The 17,178-nt window shown below is 40.9% G+C and overlaps 2 protein-coding genes across 6 annotated transcripts in view; both read left to right on the top strand.

Moving 5' to 3' along the window:
* map6a (microtubule-associated protein 6a) overlaps window positions 1–9,610 on the top strand; it is a 224,641-nt gene extending 215,031 nt beyond the window's left edge. For 2 of the 5 annotated variants that reach the window (XM_056271545.1, XM_056271543.1), the window contains exon 5: window positions 9,100–9,610. In XM_056271545.1, the coding sequence (XP_056127520.1) occupies window positions 9,100–9,203 (104 nt within the window). In that variant the 3' untranslated portion in view covers window positions 9,204–9,610. Of the gene's footprint in view, window positions 1–4,054; window positions 4,150–6,073; window positions 6,185–9,099 lie in introns of those variants that run through there. The other 3 variants (XM_056271542.1, XM_056271546.1, XM_056271544.1) reach the window with 3 other exon arrangements.
* Window positions 9,611–13,265: 3,655 nt separating this feature from the next.
* Window positions 13,266–16,904, top strand: LOC130105540 (uncharacterized). Its single transcript, XM_056271581.1, has one exon. It carries the CDS (start codon window positions 13,267–13,269, stop codon window positions 16,825–16,827), a length of 3,561 nt encoding a protein of 1,186 aa, XP_056127556.1. The 5' UTR covers window position 13,266; the 3' UTR covers window positions 16,828–16,904.
* The last annotated feature ends 274 nt before the right edge of the window (window positions 16,905–17,178 follow it).

The raw sequence follows: 17,178 nt of genomic DNA, 5'->3' as shown, positions 1-17,178 counted from the left end.
ATTACGTTTACAGTTTTTCTCAATTGCTAAAACACAATTTCTGAATCCTTGCTCCTTTTTCTGAAAACATTAAACACAAAACCTCATCTTCAAGCACTATTTACAAAACCTCTGACTCTTCTTGCAAAATGAAACTTTCGCCTCAAAACAGTTTTACTTGTGTTCAAAATCAAACACTGCTCTCAAATCATAGACAAAGTGATCAAAATGATATACACTATCAAGCAGTCAGTAAACAATACACCAAAAAATAGAAAACACATTGTTCAAAACATACAGTTCTCGAAAGATATCTATGGACGGCTATTCTGTTTGTAGACTTACCCGTGACACATTACTGTACCATCAAAATTTCAGGGAGAAGTACATTTTTAATCTTAAAACAAATTTCATATTTGTCCGTCATTGTCTTTTGATGAATGAAAACATCATAGTAGCGCAAAATTGATCAGAAATTACTACTCTGCTTTGCTCTTTGCAATTTTATTTGTTCTTCCTCCTTGTACCCCTATTTTTACAGTACAGTGCCCTGCATCTCACAAACGTCTCATTTGTCAGTTCTATTGTTTGATACTGTAATTCTTGTTCTTTGTTGATATGAACCTGCAAGTGCAACCAGTAAAATCTATTGAGCATTCAGTACTGTAACAAATGGTACTGTTACAGTAACGATGTTCGGGGCCATATAATTTGTTCATTGTACAGTATACAGCCTACAATGCACTGTACTACAGTATACAATACTAAAAGGGACAAAAATCAAAGGAGTAAACGTGATCAGTGTGCTTCTTCTTGTCTTTGCGCATCATTTGAAACAGGTTAAATCAATTTTGAGTGGTTGTGTTCAATCAATGACATTTGTTCTCTATTTGTATTTGATCATTGCCACTTGTGTTTACCAGTATGGATGACGTGTGCATTACAGTGCAGAATATGTTTTCAGAATGAGAATGTGTTTAGCGTTTTGCTGAAAAGTCTAAGATCTGCAAATTGTGTTTTGCCATGTGAAATAGTTTAAGGTATTGACAACAGACTGCACAATTAGCTAAATGAGTTCAGGCAACTGAGAACTTTGTTCAGCCAATGGGTTTTAGTGTTTTAGCAATTGAGAAAAACTGTAACTTCAATACTATAGAACACGAGACCAAAACTTCATTCATTTCATTTGCTGGCTCTTTTTCCTCCTTCACCGGAGTCTACGCGAGATCCCTGCCCACCTCCATTTTTAAATATCACTCGGGTGTCATTGTACTTTCCGCTGAAATGTCGTCTTCAAAGGGCGTGGACTTCGACAATGCGTGAAGAAGATCAAAGATGACAAAACACAGTTTCCAAAGGTATATATAACTTTATTTGACCTGGAAGTGATTCATTGTACATTTGATTCAAAGGGTCACTGTACGGATTCATGTTACGGAAGCGCCGCTGTACGGATTGTGATGCGGAACTGCTACCTCTCGTTTTATACCTCACTGTATATTTCCAATACACGCCGCCTCTCTCTCTCTCTCTCTCTCTCTCTCTCTCTCTCTCTCTCTCTCTCTCTCTCTCTCTCTCTCTCTTTCTCTTTCTCTTTGAGAGGTCAGTGGGCTGTTTTTAGAACATTTTCAGGGTTTTTCTCCAGTTTTGCCTCACAATCTCGCCAGTAATATCAAAGCGTTTGCATTTACTATAGCTCCACCCACTCTCCTCATCTCCACAACAAGGTTTCCATGGCAACCACTCTACTGGTTGGCTAGTGGATGCTCTTATCTTGCATGGAGCCATTGGCTAGAAGCTCTGTATGTTTTACTTCCCATCAGATGCTCCGACTGGTGGTTTTCATTTATCAAGGGTTTTACAATCAAGCTGATTTGTGTATGATAAGCCATTTTTAAATCATGTTTATGTAAATTAGCCAACATGTAAAAGCCACAAAGGCCAATTTCTTAGTCCAAAATCTTTGATAAATGTGCATCTATGGTTTTACAATTATATCGATCTATTACCTGCTTGCTTTGCCTGTTTTATGTAATCATTTTATTGATTAAACACCCCAGGCTCCCAAGTGATATGTTATGATCTCAGATAACTTTGGTGCTGTGATTATTTTAATTATTTTATTTGTTTTCTTGCTAATTTTTTCCATCATGAAAATGTTGTTGAATCATTACAGGATCAGAATATCTCCAAATAGCTTTATGGGAACATCCGTATCTCCAAAAAGCCATCTGTCAATATCATATAAAAATTAGGCCTTGTTTCGGCCCACTTGGTTGCCTGGACAGCCAACTGGATTACTGTAACATAATATTGCATTATGGGATGTATGGGATGTCAATTTGTCTTTGGATAGAATAGGATGTTCACTGTGATTTTTATGTGCAAAACAAACCTGTAGAAAATCTAAGATAAACTAAAACATGTTTTTGTATTGTTTGGTTTTGAGGTGTTAGTGGGCTTCTATTCCATGAAATATGTAAGGACCAAAACACAACCCTTAACACTATCCTCCGCTCTGCTCAGCTGTTTCACATGCACAAACACTTCCCATCCCCCCTAAGGGAGCCCCCGAGGTAGACAGATGGGGGATCCCAAAAGTAGAGGGAACTCAAAAGGTCAATAGATTAGCCAGCTTCAAAATCAAAGCCCCTTTTTATGTGAATGCAGATTCAGCGTATTAATGATTAATGACTTTTCCCAGAGTGTCTCCTGCTTTGTTTGCTCCTGCATCCCCCCTGTTGTTCAATGACTGACATGACCTGTATTCTCGACTAATTGTTCTGTTTATTATCACGTGTCCCCTGATGTATTGGTAAGTCGAATGCAGTCTGTCTGGAATGCTGTTCGTTTACTCTCAGCTGCATGATCATTGTCATATTTCTTTATGTTTGTTTGTTATATTCAAACGTAAGGCCCCAAAAAGGCCTTTCCCATGACGCACATGTACAAGAGGACATTTTATGCAGACTTAAAGGAAAAATATTCTGTTATCATTTACTCACCTGAACAAAAACATTTACATCACAGAAGAAAGAACGGTATATGAGATTGGAACATGGACATGAGGCTGAGTAAATGATGACAGAATATTCATTTTTTAGTGAACTATCCCTTTAAATTTCAATGCTGATCCATTCACAGAGATGATTTTGTGTTGCCAGTGAAACCTTTTTATATATAATCTGATCAGGCCTGATGTAACAGCACATAATCATGGCTTTCATTTTCCTTGCATGTGACATGACTGACGCAGATTCATGTCTGTTTGTGATGGAAGAACTAAAGATGTTGGTAGATCATGGGACTGAATGACATTCATTTTGGCAACCTAATGTCGTAATTTCCTGGCATTATGGAAGTGCATTGTGTAAGATCATGTTTTTTTTTTTGTTTTTTTTTTTTTGTTTTTTACCATGGACCTCCCCTCTGCAAATCCTCTCTCTGTCTCTGGTTTCATCCTTTGAGGTCTTCTCCATTGTCAGTATGTCAAATATGTGATCTCATTGTCCTGTTTGCCCTACCAGTGCACAGTAAGTCAGTGATCTATTGCCAGATTGAAGAATTCTACTTGAAGCCTGTATAAAAAAAAAGCGTTTAAAAGGTATAAATAAACATCTAAATAAATGTATGAAATAAATTGACATGCATTTATTAAGTTTAGGGGTAATTGCATTTATTCCTCCATAAATTGCACATGTTTCCATTTGTGGAATGTGAATAATGCAAAACGCCTTTTAAAAATGCTGTTTGACTTGCAAATACAGTCATCTTAGATTGGTCAATGACGGGGGCAACCACAAAAGATAGAGGCTGAACTCAGAATAGTCCACTAATACTATTTTTCTAAGAGTAATTATCTTGACAGGAATAATAAGAGTAGTGTGCTACTCCAAATTCAGCCAGGAACCGCTGTCGTGCACAACAAAGTGGTTGGTTTCTTCTTAAAGTCACCATGAAACCAAAAGGGACAAATCTAAAAAAAATTATGGAATATTGCAGTATTTATTATAATACATTTTTTAATTCATGTGACCTTATAATCTTTAATCAAAACTTCCCCTCCCTTCTGCAGCGTCATCTCATCTCTTCTCTTCTCTGATGACGTGTTTACTGGCACGAAGGCAGGACAACCTGTCACTCGCATGTGATCACGGCAATAGCAAACAACTATCCAATCAATTCCTGATGGACAAAATCAAGTCCCGCCCTACATTTGTTCTTGTTCGAGATGCCGTTTTACTTGGATATATACATCACAATAGGGAAGAAAAGACTATAGCAAATTTTGTTTCATGCCGACTTTATTAAATGAGCTTGAAAAGTGCATCTGTAACGTCTCTCCCGTTGATAATGAGCTGTGAACTAACAGTTGCCACATGCCATGTAAAATGCCATTTAAAAGCAGTTGAAATTTATTATAACTGTGTTTACCGTTTATGAAAATATATAAACCATTACATATTGTAAGGCATTATGAATACCATATATAAATATATTATATACAGGCTTCAAATCCAGAGTCCCTTGTGGAAATTAACACAAAGTTTCAGAATTTGTGAGTATTAATTTCTTCAGTCTGGCTCTAGAACAGCATGGAGCCCATTCTCTTCAGTGCTGTGCTCTGAATGACTACGCCACAGGGTGAGGGCCTTTTCTTGTATTTTGCAGCCTTTGGTGACTCAATTACTGTGCTAATATAATCTGGGAATTAAGGGGAGGTGTCCTGGGGAGACAGAAGAGGACAAGCTAGCGGGAATGTACATGTCCAGTGTGCTTGCGTGCGTGTGTATGTGTGTGTGTGCTTAGCACAGGTGCTATATATAGTCCATGCATACTGAAAAAGGAGAGAGAAAAAAAAATGTTATATGAAAGGGCCTCAGATTTAACTTTGATGATGTGCATTGTGATTTCTCTCTTGCTTGCTCATATTTATTGAAATTAATAAATGCAAACGCAGAAACAGAGGTGTCGTGGTTCATTTTGTGGTGGTTCATGTGGGAGGGTTTGGGGACTCTATGGTAGGTGCATCTGTATCGTTTCTGCCCTGTCCTTCTGTCTGTCTCTCTGTCGCTGTCATAGATGTCGAATCCACATGGAAGAGAACTATTCCGATGTTTATGGTTTACGTTTGGTTTTGCGACTCTCATATTTTGTGTGTGACAGGCTCTGGAATAGGTTCTGGCATCTTTATGGTTGTGCATATTGCTGCCAGCTGAAAGTTGAGAAATATATGTTTGCATCTTGAGTAAATCTGATATATTGCAGCTTTCAGTGTCTCATATGTGCAAAGTAATAAAAGATGCAGTCTCCTATTCCAGGACCAAGTATCATAGATGTACGTACAAATGAGAAACTATTGTTATCCCATCCTGAATAGAATGATCCTTGAAAGATCAATGTGTCATTCTATAATGATTGGCTTTAATGATGTGATTTATTGATTGATTGAAATTTGGTTGATTCTATATAATGATTTTGTGCTTTGGGAGTTAAAGGAATAGATCACCCTAAAACAAAAATTAAGTTATCATTTACTCATCCTTGTGTCGTTCCAAGCCTGTATGACTTTCTTTCTTCCATTGAATACAAAAGTTTGACACATAGTGAGTTGAATGGAAAAGAGCATTCTGCTGCAGCATTTCCTTTTGTGTTGCATGGAAAAAAAGAAAGTCATACAGGTTTGGAACGACATGAGGGCGAGTAAAGGCCCGTTCACACAAAGACCGATAAGACAACTATAACAATAACTATTATGGACAATATATCGCTCTGTTCATTCTAAGCGCGCACTTTGTCGTCTTTTGCTTTAAATGCTCGAGCTCGAAACCAGGATGTATTCTGATTGGCTGTCTATGTTTTATCGTACATCAGCTGGGGAAAAAAAGTGACTTCAACGATATTGTTTCTCTGTGCCGTTATTGTTATAGTTATGGTGTGGTCTCTGCTATTCTTTAATATTTAGAAAGATTTTTAGAACTTTATCATTATAGTTATGGCAGAATTATAACGACAGAATTTTCATTTTGGGGTGAACCATCCCTTTAATTACTTTAATGTTCAGCTAACGAGTGATCTTGTCGTTCGTTTGAAGGGTTATGCTAAAACAGTACCACTACATTCAGCTCTTTCAGCCCATCCGAGATATTGGTTGGGTGCAGACACTAAAGCAACACCTGTGGCGCTGTGCACTGCCCGACCCAAGGTAATACTCGCCTGAGAATAAAAGCTTCTTCCGTCTCCATCCGTACTTCAGCAGCACAATTATTACTCACTGTGGGAAACTGTAGTGTTGCGCTCGTGTTTCCATTGAGAATTGAGTACACCATAACTGCTCAATGTTCTTCATCTTTTGATTTGCTCCCATGCGTATTCTCTTCCATATGGAAAGTGTTGGGCCAAAGGTTGACAGCTTGACTGCTCATGTACTGTATGTTGTTTTCCTGTTGTTTGTTGTTGTTGGAGGATGTTGAAAACTTTGTTACAGTGGGTTTTTTTTATACATGTGTGTTTCGTTTCAGTGTGGACTAACATCACATACAAGCTTGTGTTCTTGTAGAAAAAAGGTCTATAGGAAAAGGCATTTTCTTAATGTATTCATCTTAGGCATTGCTACCTATAGAAGAGTTTTATGTCTAACATCTTTTTGTGGTACTTGTAAATTGATATACCATCAATCTCTTCTCCTCAAAGGGATAGTTCACCCACAAATGAAAATTCTGTCAGTAATTACTCACCCTCATGTTGTTCCAACCCCGTAAGACCTTTGTTCATCTTCGGAACACAAATTAAGATATTTTTATTAAATCTGAAAGCTGGATCACTCCTCCATAGGCTTCTATTGTAATTGAAACTTGCTGACACAGAAAAGTTATTAAAGACATCATTAAAATAGTCCAGGTGACTACAGTGGCTCAATCTTAAGTTTATCAAGCGCCGAGAATACTTTTTGTGCGCAAAAAAACACCAAAAATAACGACTTTATTCAAATATTTATTTCCTTCTCTGTGGGCCTTGAGATAGTTCACGTAGTGTAACTGCGCAGCGCTTGTACGTCACACGTAGGCTCACTATTGGCCAACGCTGGTCATGTGTGTGATGCGTGTCACGTACAACACAGAAGCGTTGCGCTGTTACACTACGTGAACTTACTCGAGGCCCACAGAGAAGGAAGTTGGAACAAATGAGGGCATGGCCGTCGGAAGATAAAAAAAAAGTGGGTGGGTCCTCCCCCAGAAAAATGTTACTGGAGTAAATGCCATTTCATGTATTCTGGTACCTTTTAATTAAACAAGTAAACTAAACTCCGCTTTACGTCGTGCATTAAATGCACAGATATCCGTGGATTATCCCACTGCTGATACCATGGTCATTTGCCAGCATTGACAACTTAAAGCTGTTATTGATGTTTGCAACGCAATATTTTGACTGAAAGGGTACAGCGGGCGGTTATTTTCGTCAGTTGCGGCTCGTTAAGAAATAATATAATGCAGCGATTCAGTTTATCAGGGCATTCCTCAAGTGGAATGGATTTGAATGACGCACTCCGGAATGCGAACAGACATATGCGCTGAATTAGAGACGGTAAAAGTGAGTGGCTCCAGATCATTGGTCTTAAAAAGTGGGTGGGTCTTGTCCCACCCATATACAATGGTTCCGACGCCCATGCATGAGGGTGAGTAATTACTGACAGAATTTTCATTTTTGGGTGAACTAACCCTTTAACGCTGGAACAATCCATTTACAGTGAACTTTAAATGTCACTCATAGATTAATTTCTTTTCTCTTTTTTATTCAAAAGATTAATGAAATTGAACTTGCTATTTAAACTGCTTTAGTTTTAGAAACACAGCACATTGTATTCTTGTTTAGTGGTGTCTGTCTTGTTGTTTTCATGCTGGTTTTTATTTCTGCACTTTTCCTTTGAACAACCTGAGATTACAGTCATAATTAATCAATTTATTTATTTATATACAGTGGGGTCCAAACATCTGAGACCAGTAGTGAAAATGGTTTTGTTTAAAAGAAAAAAAAAGTGGGACAAATTTGCCTTTAATTAGTAACCTAGAAATACAGTACAATTTTTAACTAAGAAATATTAGAAATACATATGTTTACTTATTTAATAATAGCATGACTTTCAAAGTCTTGGATTGCTGTTCTTTTTACACTATTTTATAACGTCCATTAACATACTGTAACTGAATTTCAGCTCCGTCCGGAAGCTTCCTAAAGTTCAGCGATTTTACACACTGTAAAGACAGTAACGATGACACTGATTTTACCATATCAATCCGAGCACGAAACATTGGAACAATAGTTATTCAAACCGACCCTCCATAGCAAGGATGGCTAGAGCAGGACGTTTCTCAGTGATAAGCTACTCAGTTTAAGGTACAATTATGATATGTTGCAACTGTAATTCCTCACCAACAGCATTAACAAGTGTAGGCCTATGTCCAAAACCTATGTGTATATTTCTTATTTATTGTGGTGCACATGTGGGAACTGTATCATTAACGGTCTCAATAACAGTGCATGTTAGCCGAGCACTAACGTGAATGGCTGATGTAACATTAAAGTTTGTAAAACAAATCTTGCTCCATCCTTTATCATTAATCAAAGTATTAGAACAACAACAGACAACCTTATCATAAAAAGTATTCATATTTTCTCCCTTTGCATCAAAGTTTACTACTTACAATGTGCTTTTGCTGCGAAGTTGTGCCATACTGTGAATCTAGTCCCAGCTAAATGAGTTAAAGACTGTTGCGCGTTATGCCAAACAAGATCCTTTAGCCGCGACTATATTCACTATACAGAACGGAAGGCACTCAAGGCTGTAAATTATTTCTTTAGCATTTGTTATTGGATATTAGATTTCATTCGAACATATGCTTGATCTATTTTCACTTACATTGGTCTCGCTACAAATAGAATCTCTATAAATAGAAACGAGTAAAAAGTGGTCTCAGGATGCTCAAAGACTTGTTTCTTCTAGTGCACAATGCTATCTACCAGATAAAACACCTCATGTTGTGTCTCTGTGTCTCTCTTTCTTTCTCTCCCTCTGTCGCCCTTCCGCTCCTCCTTTGGCAATAACACTGTGCTGCTTCCTAGAGAATCTGAGTCTGGCCTCGGACGAGTCAGCGATTATTATTCCGAGGGTACCTCTGGAGGAGAACCACTGGTGGAACGATCAGAACCACGGAGTCGGGGAGTAGTCCGGTTCGCTCCGGATGTCAAGTACTGATACAAAGCACACGAGTGAGAGGAAGGCAGGCAGCTATGGACAGAACAATGAAATAATGAGAAATATTTTAGGAAGTATTTTTGCAGATAGAGAGACATGTGGAATTAAAGTACTGTATGTATATATTGTATGTTATAGATTAAGACTAAATTATGAGCTTCCCAATGAGAAACACATGAACATATAGTACCTGCGCTCCCAGACTGTTTGCAACAACTGAAATGGTGCTATAAATGTATTTTGTTTCATGCTCTTTCTCAAAACATATACAGTGTTGCCATTATGATCATTTAGAGTAGCAAATATCAACTGTCATTAAGTGCTTCCTTATAGTAACATACTGTTTGAGAGTCTAATAAATGTGATGAGTTTATCTGATTTTTTTCTTGCCTTCTTCTACTTTATATTCATTGCAATATCCATGAACTTTGGACAGAGATTAACTTAAGAGGCATTCGCACAAGGATCCATAGGTACTCCTGTCTGGTTTGAATTGTGGGATTGTCTGTTGAACCTAAAACTGTGTCTACACTGGACGCGACCGTTGTCCCGCTGTGCCGCAAAAGCTAGAAGCTGTCTACACTGGATGGGACAAAGTGTCCATTGCAAATCCATTTGTCCTTCATATCAGAAATGTGTATGTAAACACACACTAGACAGACGTGTTTCACCGTTGTGCTCACGTCTTGCATTCTAAAAAGGTGGCGTTCAAGTTCAAATAAGTTAAACTTTAAAAGGACGCGTCTTGAGATCTTGCGTTTTTTCCCCATTCCACTGCCCGTATCTGTGTGAACCAGCCATAACTGGTCCTACTCACATGCGCTCTGAGCAGGATTCAAACCAGCGTCACCGGCATGGGAGGTGGACGTGCTAACAAGGATGCTAAAGACGCGCCTCTTGAGGCCAGGGGAGTGAGGTTTATTTGCACCGCTTTTTACTAGCTGGCCTCCGTTACACCCTAAAAACTGCAGCTTCTAGCGTGAGGCCTATAACCCTATTGAGGTTATAGGGGAGTGAGGTTTACTTGCACAGCTCTTTACTAGCTGGCCGTCATTACAACAGCATCACTTATATAATAATGGGTTGCGCATGTACGCTGATGGTATTTTTCTGGTTTGACAAGACAGATATAGCTGGTTTAACCAATAGTAGCCGACTGCAGAACCGCAGAACCATACGTCATAGCAGTGTGAGGACGACAGCGCCAGCCTGACAGTCTGATGCCGGAAGTGGGCGTGGCCAGGCATTGCGCTACTTCTGTGTTTTAGAAAGTTTAAAACAATGCTATTATGAATATATTTTTTAACGATTTCATTCAAAATATATATTTAAGAGATAGGCCTATATATATATATATATATATATATATATATATATATATATCAAATATTATAAAATATGATATTTATAAAATTATAAAGTATAATAACTATGTTTTGTCCTATTAACAAAAGACAGGCAATGTAGCCTATTAACAAATGTTAATAGTGTTTTTTAAGTTAAAATGATACTTTATGCATCTGTTTTGTGTCAAATGATTAACAATATCAAAGCTTGAGTATTTGAACATTTGATTTAATTGAAAAGCATTTTTTAAATAAAATGTGTTTTTTCCCCCCTCTGAAATAGCAAAAGCATCACACACTAGCTGTACCTGCTCCAAATAAATAATAGTAATTAAATCAAAATAAATAAAATAAATAAATTATATAAAACAAAATCAAACCAAAGAAAATAAATCTTATTAAAGTTATGCAGGCACACATTTAACAATAATTTTCAAGTGACAAATAAACTAAATAGATCAAAACTCCATACACATGGAGTTAATCCTGATGATTTCATGAGGCGCCTTTCGTCATGACACTCGCTTTTATTTTCTTTGGTTTGATTTTGTTTTTTATAATTTATTTTATTTAGTTCGATTTTTTATTTTTATTTAATTACTATTATTTAGCTATTTAGAGCAGGTACATCTGTGTGTGATGCTTTTGCCATTTCAGAGGAAAAAAATAATTGTATTTAATTAATCATTTTTGTTTCAGTCCACCATAGAATTATGTTGTTTGGTCTATGAAAAAAAATTGTTAGTTGTGAAATGGTTGAGTATTAACAAAATTGTTTTTTAAAAGTTAAAATTATACTTTATCCATTTGTTGTGTCAAATGATTAACAATATAAATTGAATAAAGCTTTAAACAAAAATAATAATAAAATTAAAACAAAGCTTGAACATTTGATTGAATTGAAAAGCATTTTTAATAGTAGTAATATATTGTCTTTTGTTAATAGGACAAATAATTATTATATTTTATAATATTTGATATATATATATATATATATACATACATACAGGTGAAACTCGAAAAATTCGAATATCGTGCTAAAGTTATCATTTTGATAATTATGGCTTACAGATTATGAAAACCCCAAATTTAAAATCTCAGAAAATTAGAATATTACATGAAATTAATACAAAAAAGGATTTTAAATACAGAAATGTCGGCCCTCTGAAAAGTATAATCATGCATATGTATATAGTTATATATACTAAATATATTAGTTTCACCTTTTAATTTGAATTACTGAATTACATGAACTTTTGCACAATATTCTAATTTTTCGAGTTTCACCTGTATATATACACACAACTATATATATATATATATATATATATATATATATATATATATACACATCTTAAACATATCTTTAATTAAATCGTTTAAACAAATATTTATAATAGCATTGTTTTAAACTTTGAAACGTTCTAAAACACAGAAGTAGCGCAATGCCTGGCCACGCCCACTTCCGGCATCAGACTGTCAGGCTGGCGCTGTCATCCTCACACTGCTATGACGTATGGTTCTGCGGTTCTGCAGTCGGACCTATCTCGGTTTAACTGGAATCCACCATCAGCTAACCAGAACCAAACCAACTAATCTAAGCTGACCATTTCCACAGGGATGCGTTTAAAAACCACAACCCTTGCGTGCGTTATTAAGAAGACTCTTGACATTCTAGATGAGATGAAGACTTAATCTCATCTTCAGAGACCCAAGGATGCAGAATAGATGGAATTGAACATGGACTTTTACTTAAATTACAACACTAATGCGTCAGCTCAGCTGCATCCTTATAATTGCATTTACTGGAATAAAAGACATTAACTTTTTTTCCTTCCTTTCTACAGCCCATCGCTCTTTCTAATAAAATCTGATGAGTATATCAAGACCTGAGCTTATTACATTACACATCCTCTTTTATAGATGATAAATAGAACAATAATGAAGAAAATAAAGAATAAACAAACAAAAATATATAGTTTTAAAATATTTTCCATGAAATCACATTTTATATAGATTTGTAATATTGCTTTATTTGATTTCTTACTGTCTGCAATTGCATTTGTTCGAGCAGGAGAGAAGCCTCAGCCCCCTAGAAAGACCCAAGGGGGCGTCCTTGCAACAGCAAGAGACTGGCACCTCCTGGTGGACCTGGGGACTCAATTGAGGTTCCCAGACACCATTGCAGTTACATCACTACGACCGGACATGGTCTTGATGTCCGCAGCAAGTAAGCAGGTGGTGTTACTGGAACTAACGGTCCCCTGGGAAGATAGAATGGAGGAAGCCCAGGAAAGAAAGAGGGCCAAGTACGCTGATCTGGTAGCGGAGTGTCGGAGGAATGGGTGGAAGGCCCGCTGTGAGCCTGTTGAAGTGGGCTGTAGGGGCTTCGCAGGCCAGTCTCTACACCGGGTCCTGGGACTCTTAGGGATTTGCGGACTGCACAGGCAAAGAGCCATCAAGAACATCCTGGAAGCCGCTGAGAAGGCAGCACGGTGGCTCTGGTTAAGGAGGGGGGACGCGTGGCGTAGAGCGCTACCTGGACACAAGTCGGGGCTTGATCACCCCCGGCTGGGTCGCCCGGGTGAGGGTGTCTGATGTAAGACCCGAAACACCCTATGACCCCGGGAGTATCACTGACGATGTGTCCAGGTTGCACCACAAGGTGTATTCAAGTACTAAGCCAGCATGGCATCGCCATTGACTTCCAGGAAAAGGCTGGATGACGACCTCGAAAGTGTGGTGACAGCTGGAGAGACAGTGGACAGCGCGGAGAGACGGCAACCGGGGCAGGGCGGGTTAGCACCCCAAACTGCAGCTCCCGAGAGGGAGCACCCAAAACACGCTACGAAAAACCCTAAGGAGAAATACCCCCAGGGGCGCCCGAGAGGGGGGGAGAATGAGCGCCCCGAACGGACTGTTTTTCTGGCAACGACTAATGCAAATGGACAATCGACTACGAGTGCAGTCTGCAAATGTGGCAAGGTCTGCAAAAACACGACTGGTCTAAAAATACACCAGACCAAGATGGGCTGCCTAAGGAAGCTTGTGACGCAACGCACAGTGCCAGTACTCAGTATAGCACCTGGTGAGACGGAGGAGGAACCAGGCCCGGACACATACCACAGTGCCCAGAGCCTCCAAGCACCACAAGCTACACCCCAAAGCAGACCATCAGAGCGGCGTCGGTTTTTGTGGCCTGCTGCCAACAAAGAGTCAGTGTGGCGACAGTTTGATGAAGATGTTGATGCAGCCCTTGAAGCAACAGCCAAGGGTGGTGTGGACCAGAGGCTCCGAACCATGAGCACATTCATAATCAGCATCGCTTCAGAAAGGTTTGGCGCCAAGGAACAGCGCGCCACCAAGACGTCTACTGCGGCACCAATTCCGAACCGACGAGAGGTCAAGATTACCCAACACAGACAAGAGCTGAGGACACTCAGGAGACAGTACCGGAAGGCAAGCGAGGAGGAGAAGGTAGCCCTGGCAGAACTTAGGGGTGTGGTAAGGAAAAGGCTAATCACCCTTCGGCGGGCTGAGTGGCACAGAAAGAGGGGCAAGGAGAGGGCCCGTAGGCGCAGTGCCTTCATTGCAGATCCATTCGGTTTTACAAGGAAGCTGCTGGGAGAGAAACGCAGTGGTCAACTCTCATGTCCTGAGGAGGATATCAACCGCTATATCCGTAACACCTACAGCGATGGCATGAGGGAGTACGATCTTGGTCACTGTGCAGCCCTTATATGTCCACCTGAACCTAGCACCCTATTTAACATCAACGAACCCACCCTAAAGGAAGTCAAAGAGGTTATCAAATCGGCCAGAACATCATCAGCACCGGGCCCAAGTGGAGTTCCATACAAGGTCTTCAAACATTGCCCCAGGCTTCTGGAACGTCTTTGGAAGATTCTAAGAACCATCTGGAGAAGAGGGAAAGTACCTCAGCAGTGGAGATATGCAGAAGGCGTGTGGATTCCCAAGGAGGAGAATGCAAGTAACATCGAGCAGTTTAGGACAATCTCCCTCCTCAGTGTTGAATGCAAAATCTACTTCAAGATTGTTTCCAATCGTCTGATGGGGTTTCTCCTTAAGAACACCTACATAGACACCTCGGTGCAGAAAGGAGGAATCCCAGGGGTCCCAGGGTGTATTGAACACACAGGGGTGGTGACACAGCTGATCAGGGAGGCACGAGAGGGCAAAGGGGACTTGGCAGTGCTGTGGCTGGACCTTGCCAATGCTTATGGATCGATACCACATCGATTGGTGGAATTGGCCCTGAGCAGATACCACGTCCCAGAGAAGATTCGAAATCTCATCCTTGACTATTATAACAACTTCAGTCTTAGGGTGTCCTCTGGGACTTCAATATCAGAGTGGCATCGTCTGGAGAAGGGCATCATTACAGGCTGCACAATCTCTGTGACTCTGTTTGCACTGGCCATGAATATGCTCGTGAAGTCTGCAGAAGTGGAATGTAGAGGTCCACTGTCCAGATCTGGCACCCGACAACCCCCGATTAGAGCATTCATGGACGATCTCACGGTCACCACAACCACAGTGCCCGGATGCAGGTGGCTTCTGCGAGGCCTCGAACAGCTCATCACTTGGGCAAGAATGAGCTTCAAGCCCGCAAAATCCAGGTCCTTGGTCTTGAGGAAAGGAAAAGTAGCTGATCAGTTCCGCTTCATGTTGGGAGACACCATAATTCCATCAGTGTCAGAAAAGCCAGTGAAGAGCCTGGGCAAGCTCTTCACTCACAACCTGAAGGACACCGCTGCACGGAAGGGAACCAGCGATGACTTCGACACATGGCTCTCGGCAGTGGATAAGTCAGGGCTTCCTGGTAGGTTTAAGGCCTGGATCTATCAACATGGCATCCTCCCTCGTCTCCTCTGGCCACTGCTGATATACGAAGTCCCAATTACCACCGTGGAGGGCTTTGAGCGGAAGGTCAGCCGATTTCTGCGCAGGTGGCTGGGCCTGCCACGGAGCCTAAGCAGCGTTGCTTTCTTTGGCCATAACACCAAGCTACAGCTTCCCTTTAGCAGTCTGGCAGAGGAGTTCAAGGTCACCCGAGCCAGAGAAGTCCTGCTCTACCGAGACTCAGTTGACACCAAGGTCTCTTCAGCAGGGGTAGAGGTCAGAACAGGAAGGAAGTGGCGCGCCCAGGATGCAGTGGAACGGGCGGAGGCAAGGCTGCGGCATAGCACCCTGGTGGGTACGGTGGCTACTGGGCGGGCCGGGCTTGGTAGCAATCCCAAGCCATGCTACAGCAAAGCCAGAGGAAAGGAGAAGCGGAAGCTTATCCAGGAGGAGGTACGAGCCGAGGTGGAGGAAGCTCGCTTCAGCAGAGTGGTGGGCATGTCCAAGCAGGGGGCCTGGACAAAGTGGGAGCAAACAGCTGGCCGCAAGATCACTTGGGCAGAACTCTGGAAGGCGGAACCACACCATTTCAAGTTCTTGGTCCAGTCAGTGTATGATGTCCTTCCTAGCCCTGCTAACCTGTTCACCTGGGGCCTGGTGGACTCACCTGCTTGCCAACTCTGCCAGAAAAGGGGATCATTAGAGCATATCCTCAGCTGCTGCTCAAAAGCCTTGGGAGATGGGCGTTATCGTTGGCGCCATGACCAGATCCTGAAGGCAGTAGCAGACGCCATCAGCACTGGCATTAACATTAGCAAGCAGCATCATCCAACCAAGTCTGCAATTGCATTTGTTCGAGCAGGAGAGAAGCCTCAGCCCCCTAGAAAGACCCAAGGGGGCGTCCTTGCAACAGCAAGAGACTGGCACCTCCTGGTGGACCTGGGGACTCAATTGAGGTTCCCAGACACCATTGCAGTTACATCACTACGACCGGACATGGTCTTGATGTCCGCAGCAAGTAAGCAGGTGGTGTTACTGGAACTAACGGTCCCCTGGGAAGATAGAATGGAGGAAGCCCAGGAAAGAAAGAGGGCCAAGTACGCTGATCTGGTAGCGGAGTGTCGGAGGAATGGGTGGAAGGCCCGCTGTGAGCCTGTTGAAGTGGGCTGTAGGGGCTTCGCAGGCCAGTCTCTACACCGGGTCCTGGGACTCTTAGGGATTTGCGGACTGCACAGGCAAAGAGCCATCAAGAACATCCTGGAAGCCGCTGAGAAGGCAGCACGGTGGCTCTGGTTAAGGAGGGGGGACGCGTGGCGTAGAGCGCTACCTGGACACAAGTCGGGGCTTGATCACCCCCGGCTGGGTCGCCCGGGTGAGGGTGTCTGATGTAAGACCCGAAACACCCTATGACCCCGGGAGTATCACTGACGATGTGTCCAGGTTGCACCACAAGGTGTATTCAAGTACTATTTAACCATTTTTAATTGGCCCAAACAAGCTAATTTTTTCCACAAGATCTTATTATGCTCTTGTGACAGTAGATCAATTGCTGGAGGGCTTTTAGTGCTAATTAACAGAAGCAGAGGGAACCAGTAATTAAAATAACAGATATATATTTGTACATTTCAAATCTGTTGATGTACATCTTTATCCTGACGCAATTTACAAATCCAGACTTTGAAGAACTGAAATGTTTGTAACTTAAATATGTTTGTGTGCAAAATATGACATGCTTAT

Source organism: Rhinichthys klamathensis, unplaced genomic scaffold (genome assembly GCF_029890125.1).
Source record: "Rhinichthys klamathensis goyatoka isolate OS25496 unplaced genomic scaffold, OSU_Roscu_1.1 h1tg000321l_1, whole genome shotgun sequence".
NCBI lineage: Eukaryota > Metazoa > Chordata > Actinopteri > Cypriniformes > Leuciscidae > Rhinichthys > Rhinichthys klamathensis.
This window is presented reverse-complemented; position numbering and strand designations above follow the sequence as displayed.

Coding starts and splice junctions, on each gene's coding strand:
- LOC130105540 (XM_056271581.1), top strand. CDS start 13,267: ATGGCATCGCCATTGACTTCCAGGAAAAGGCTGGATGACGACCTCGAA.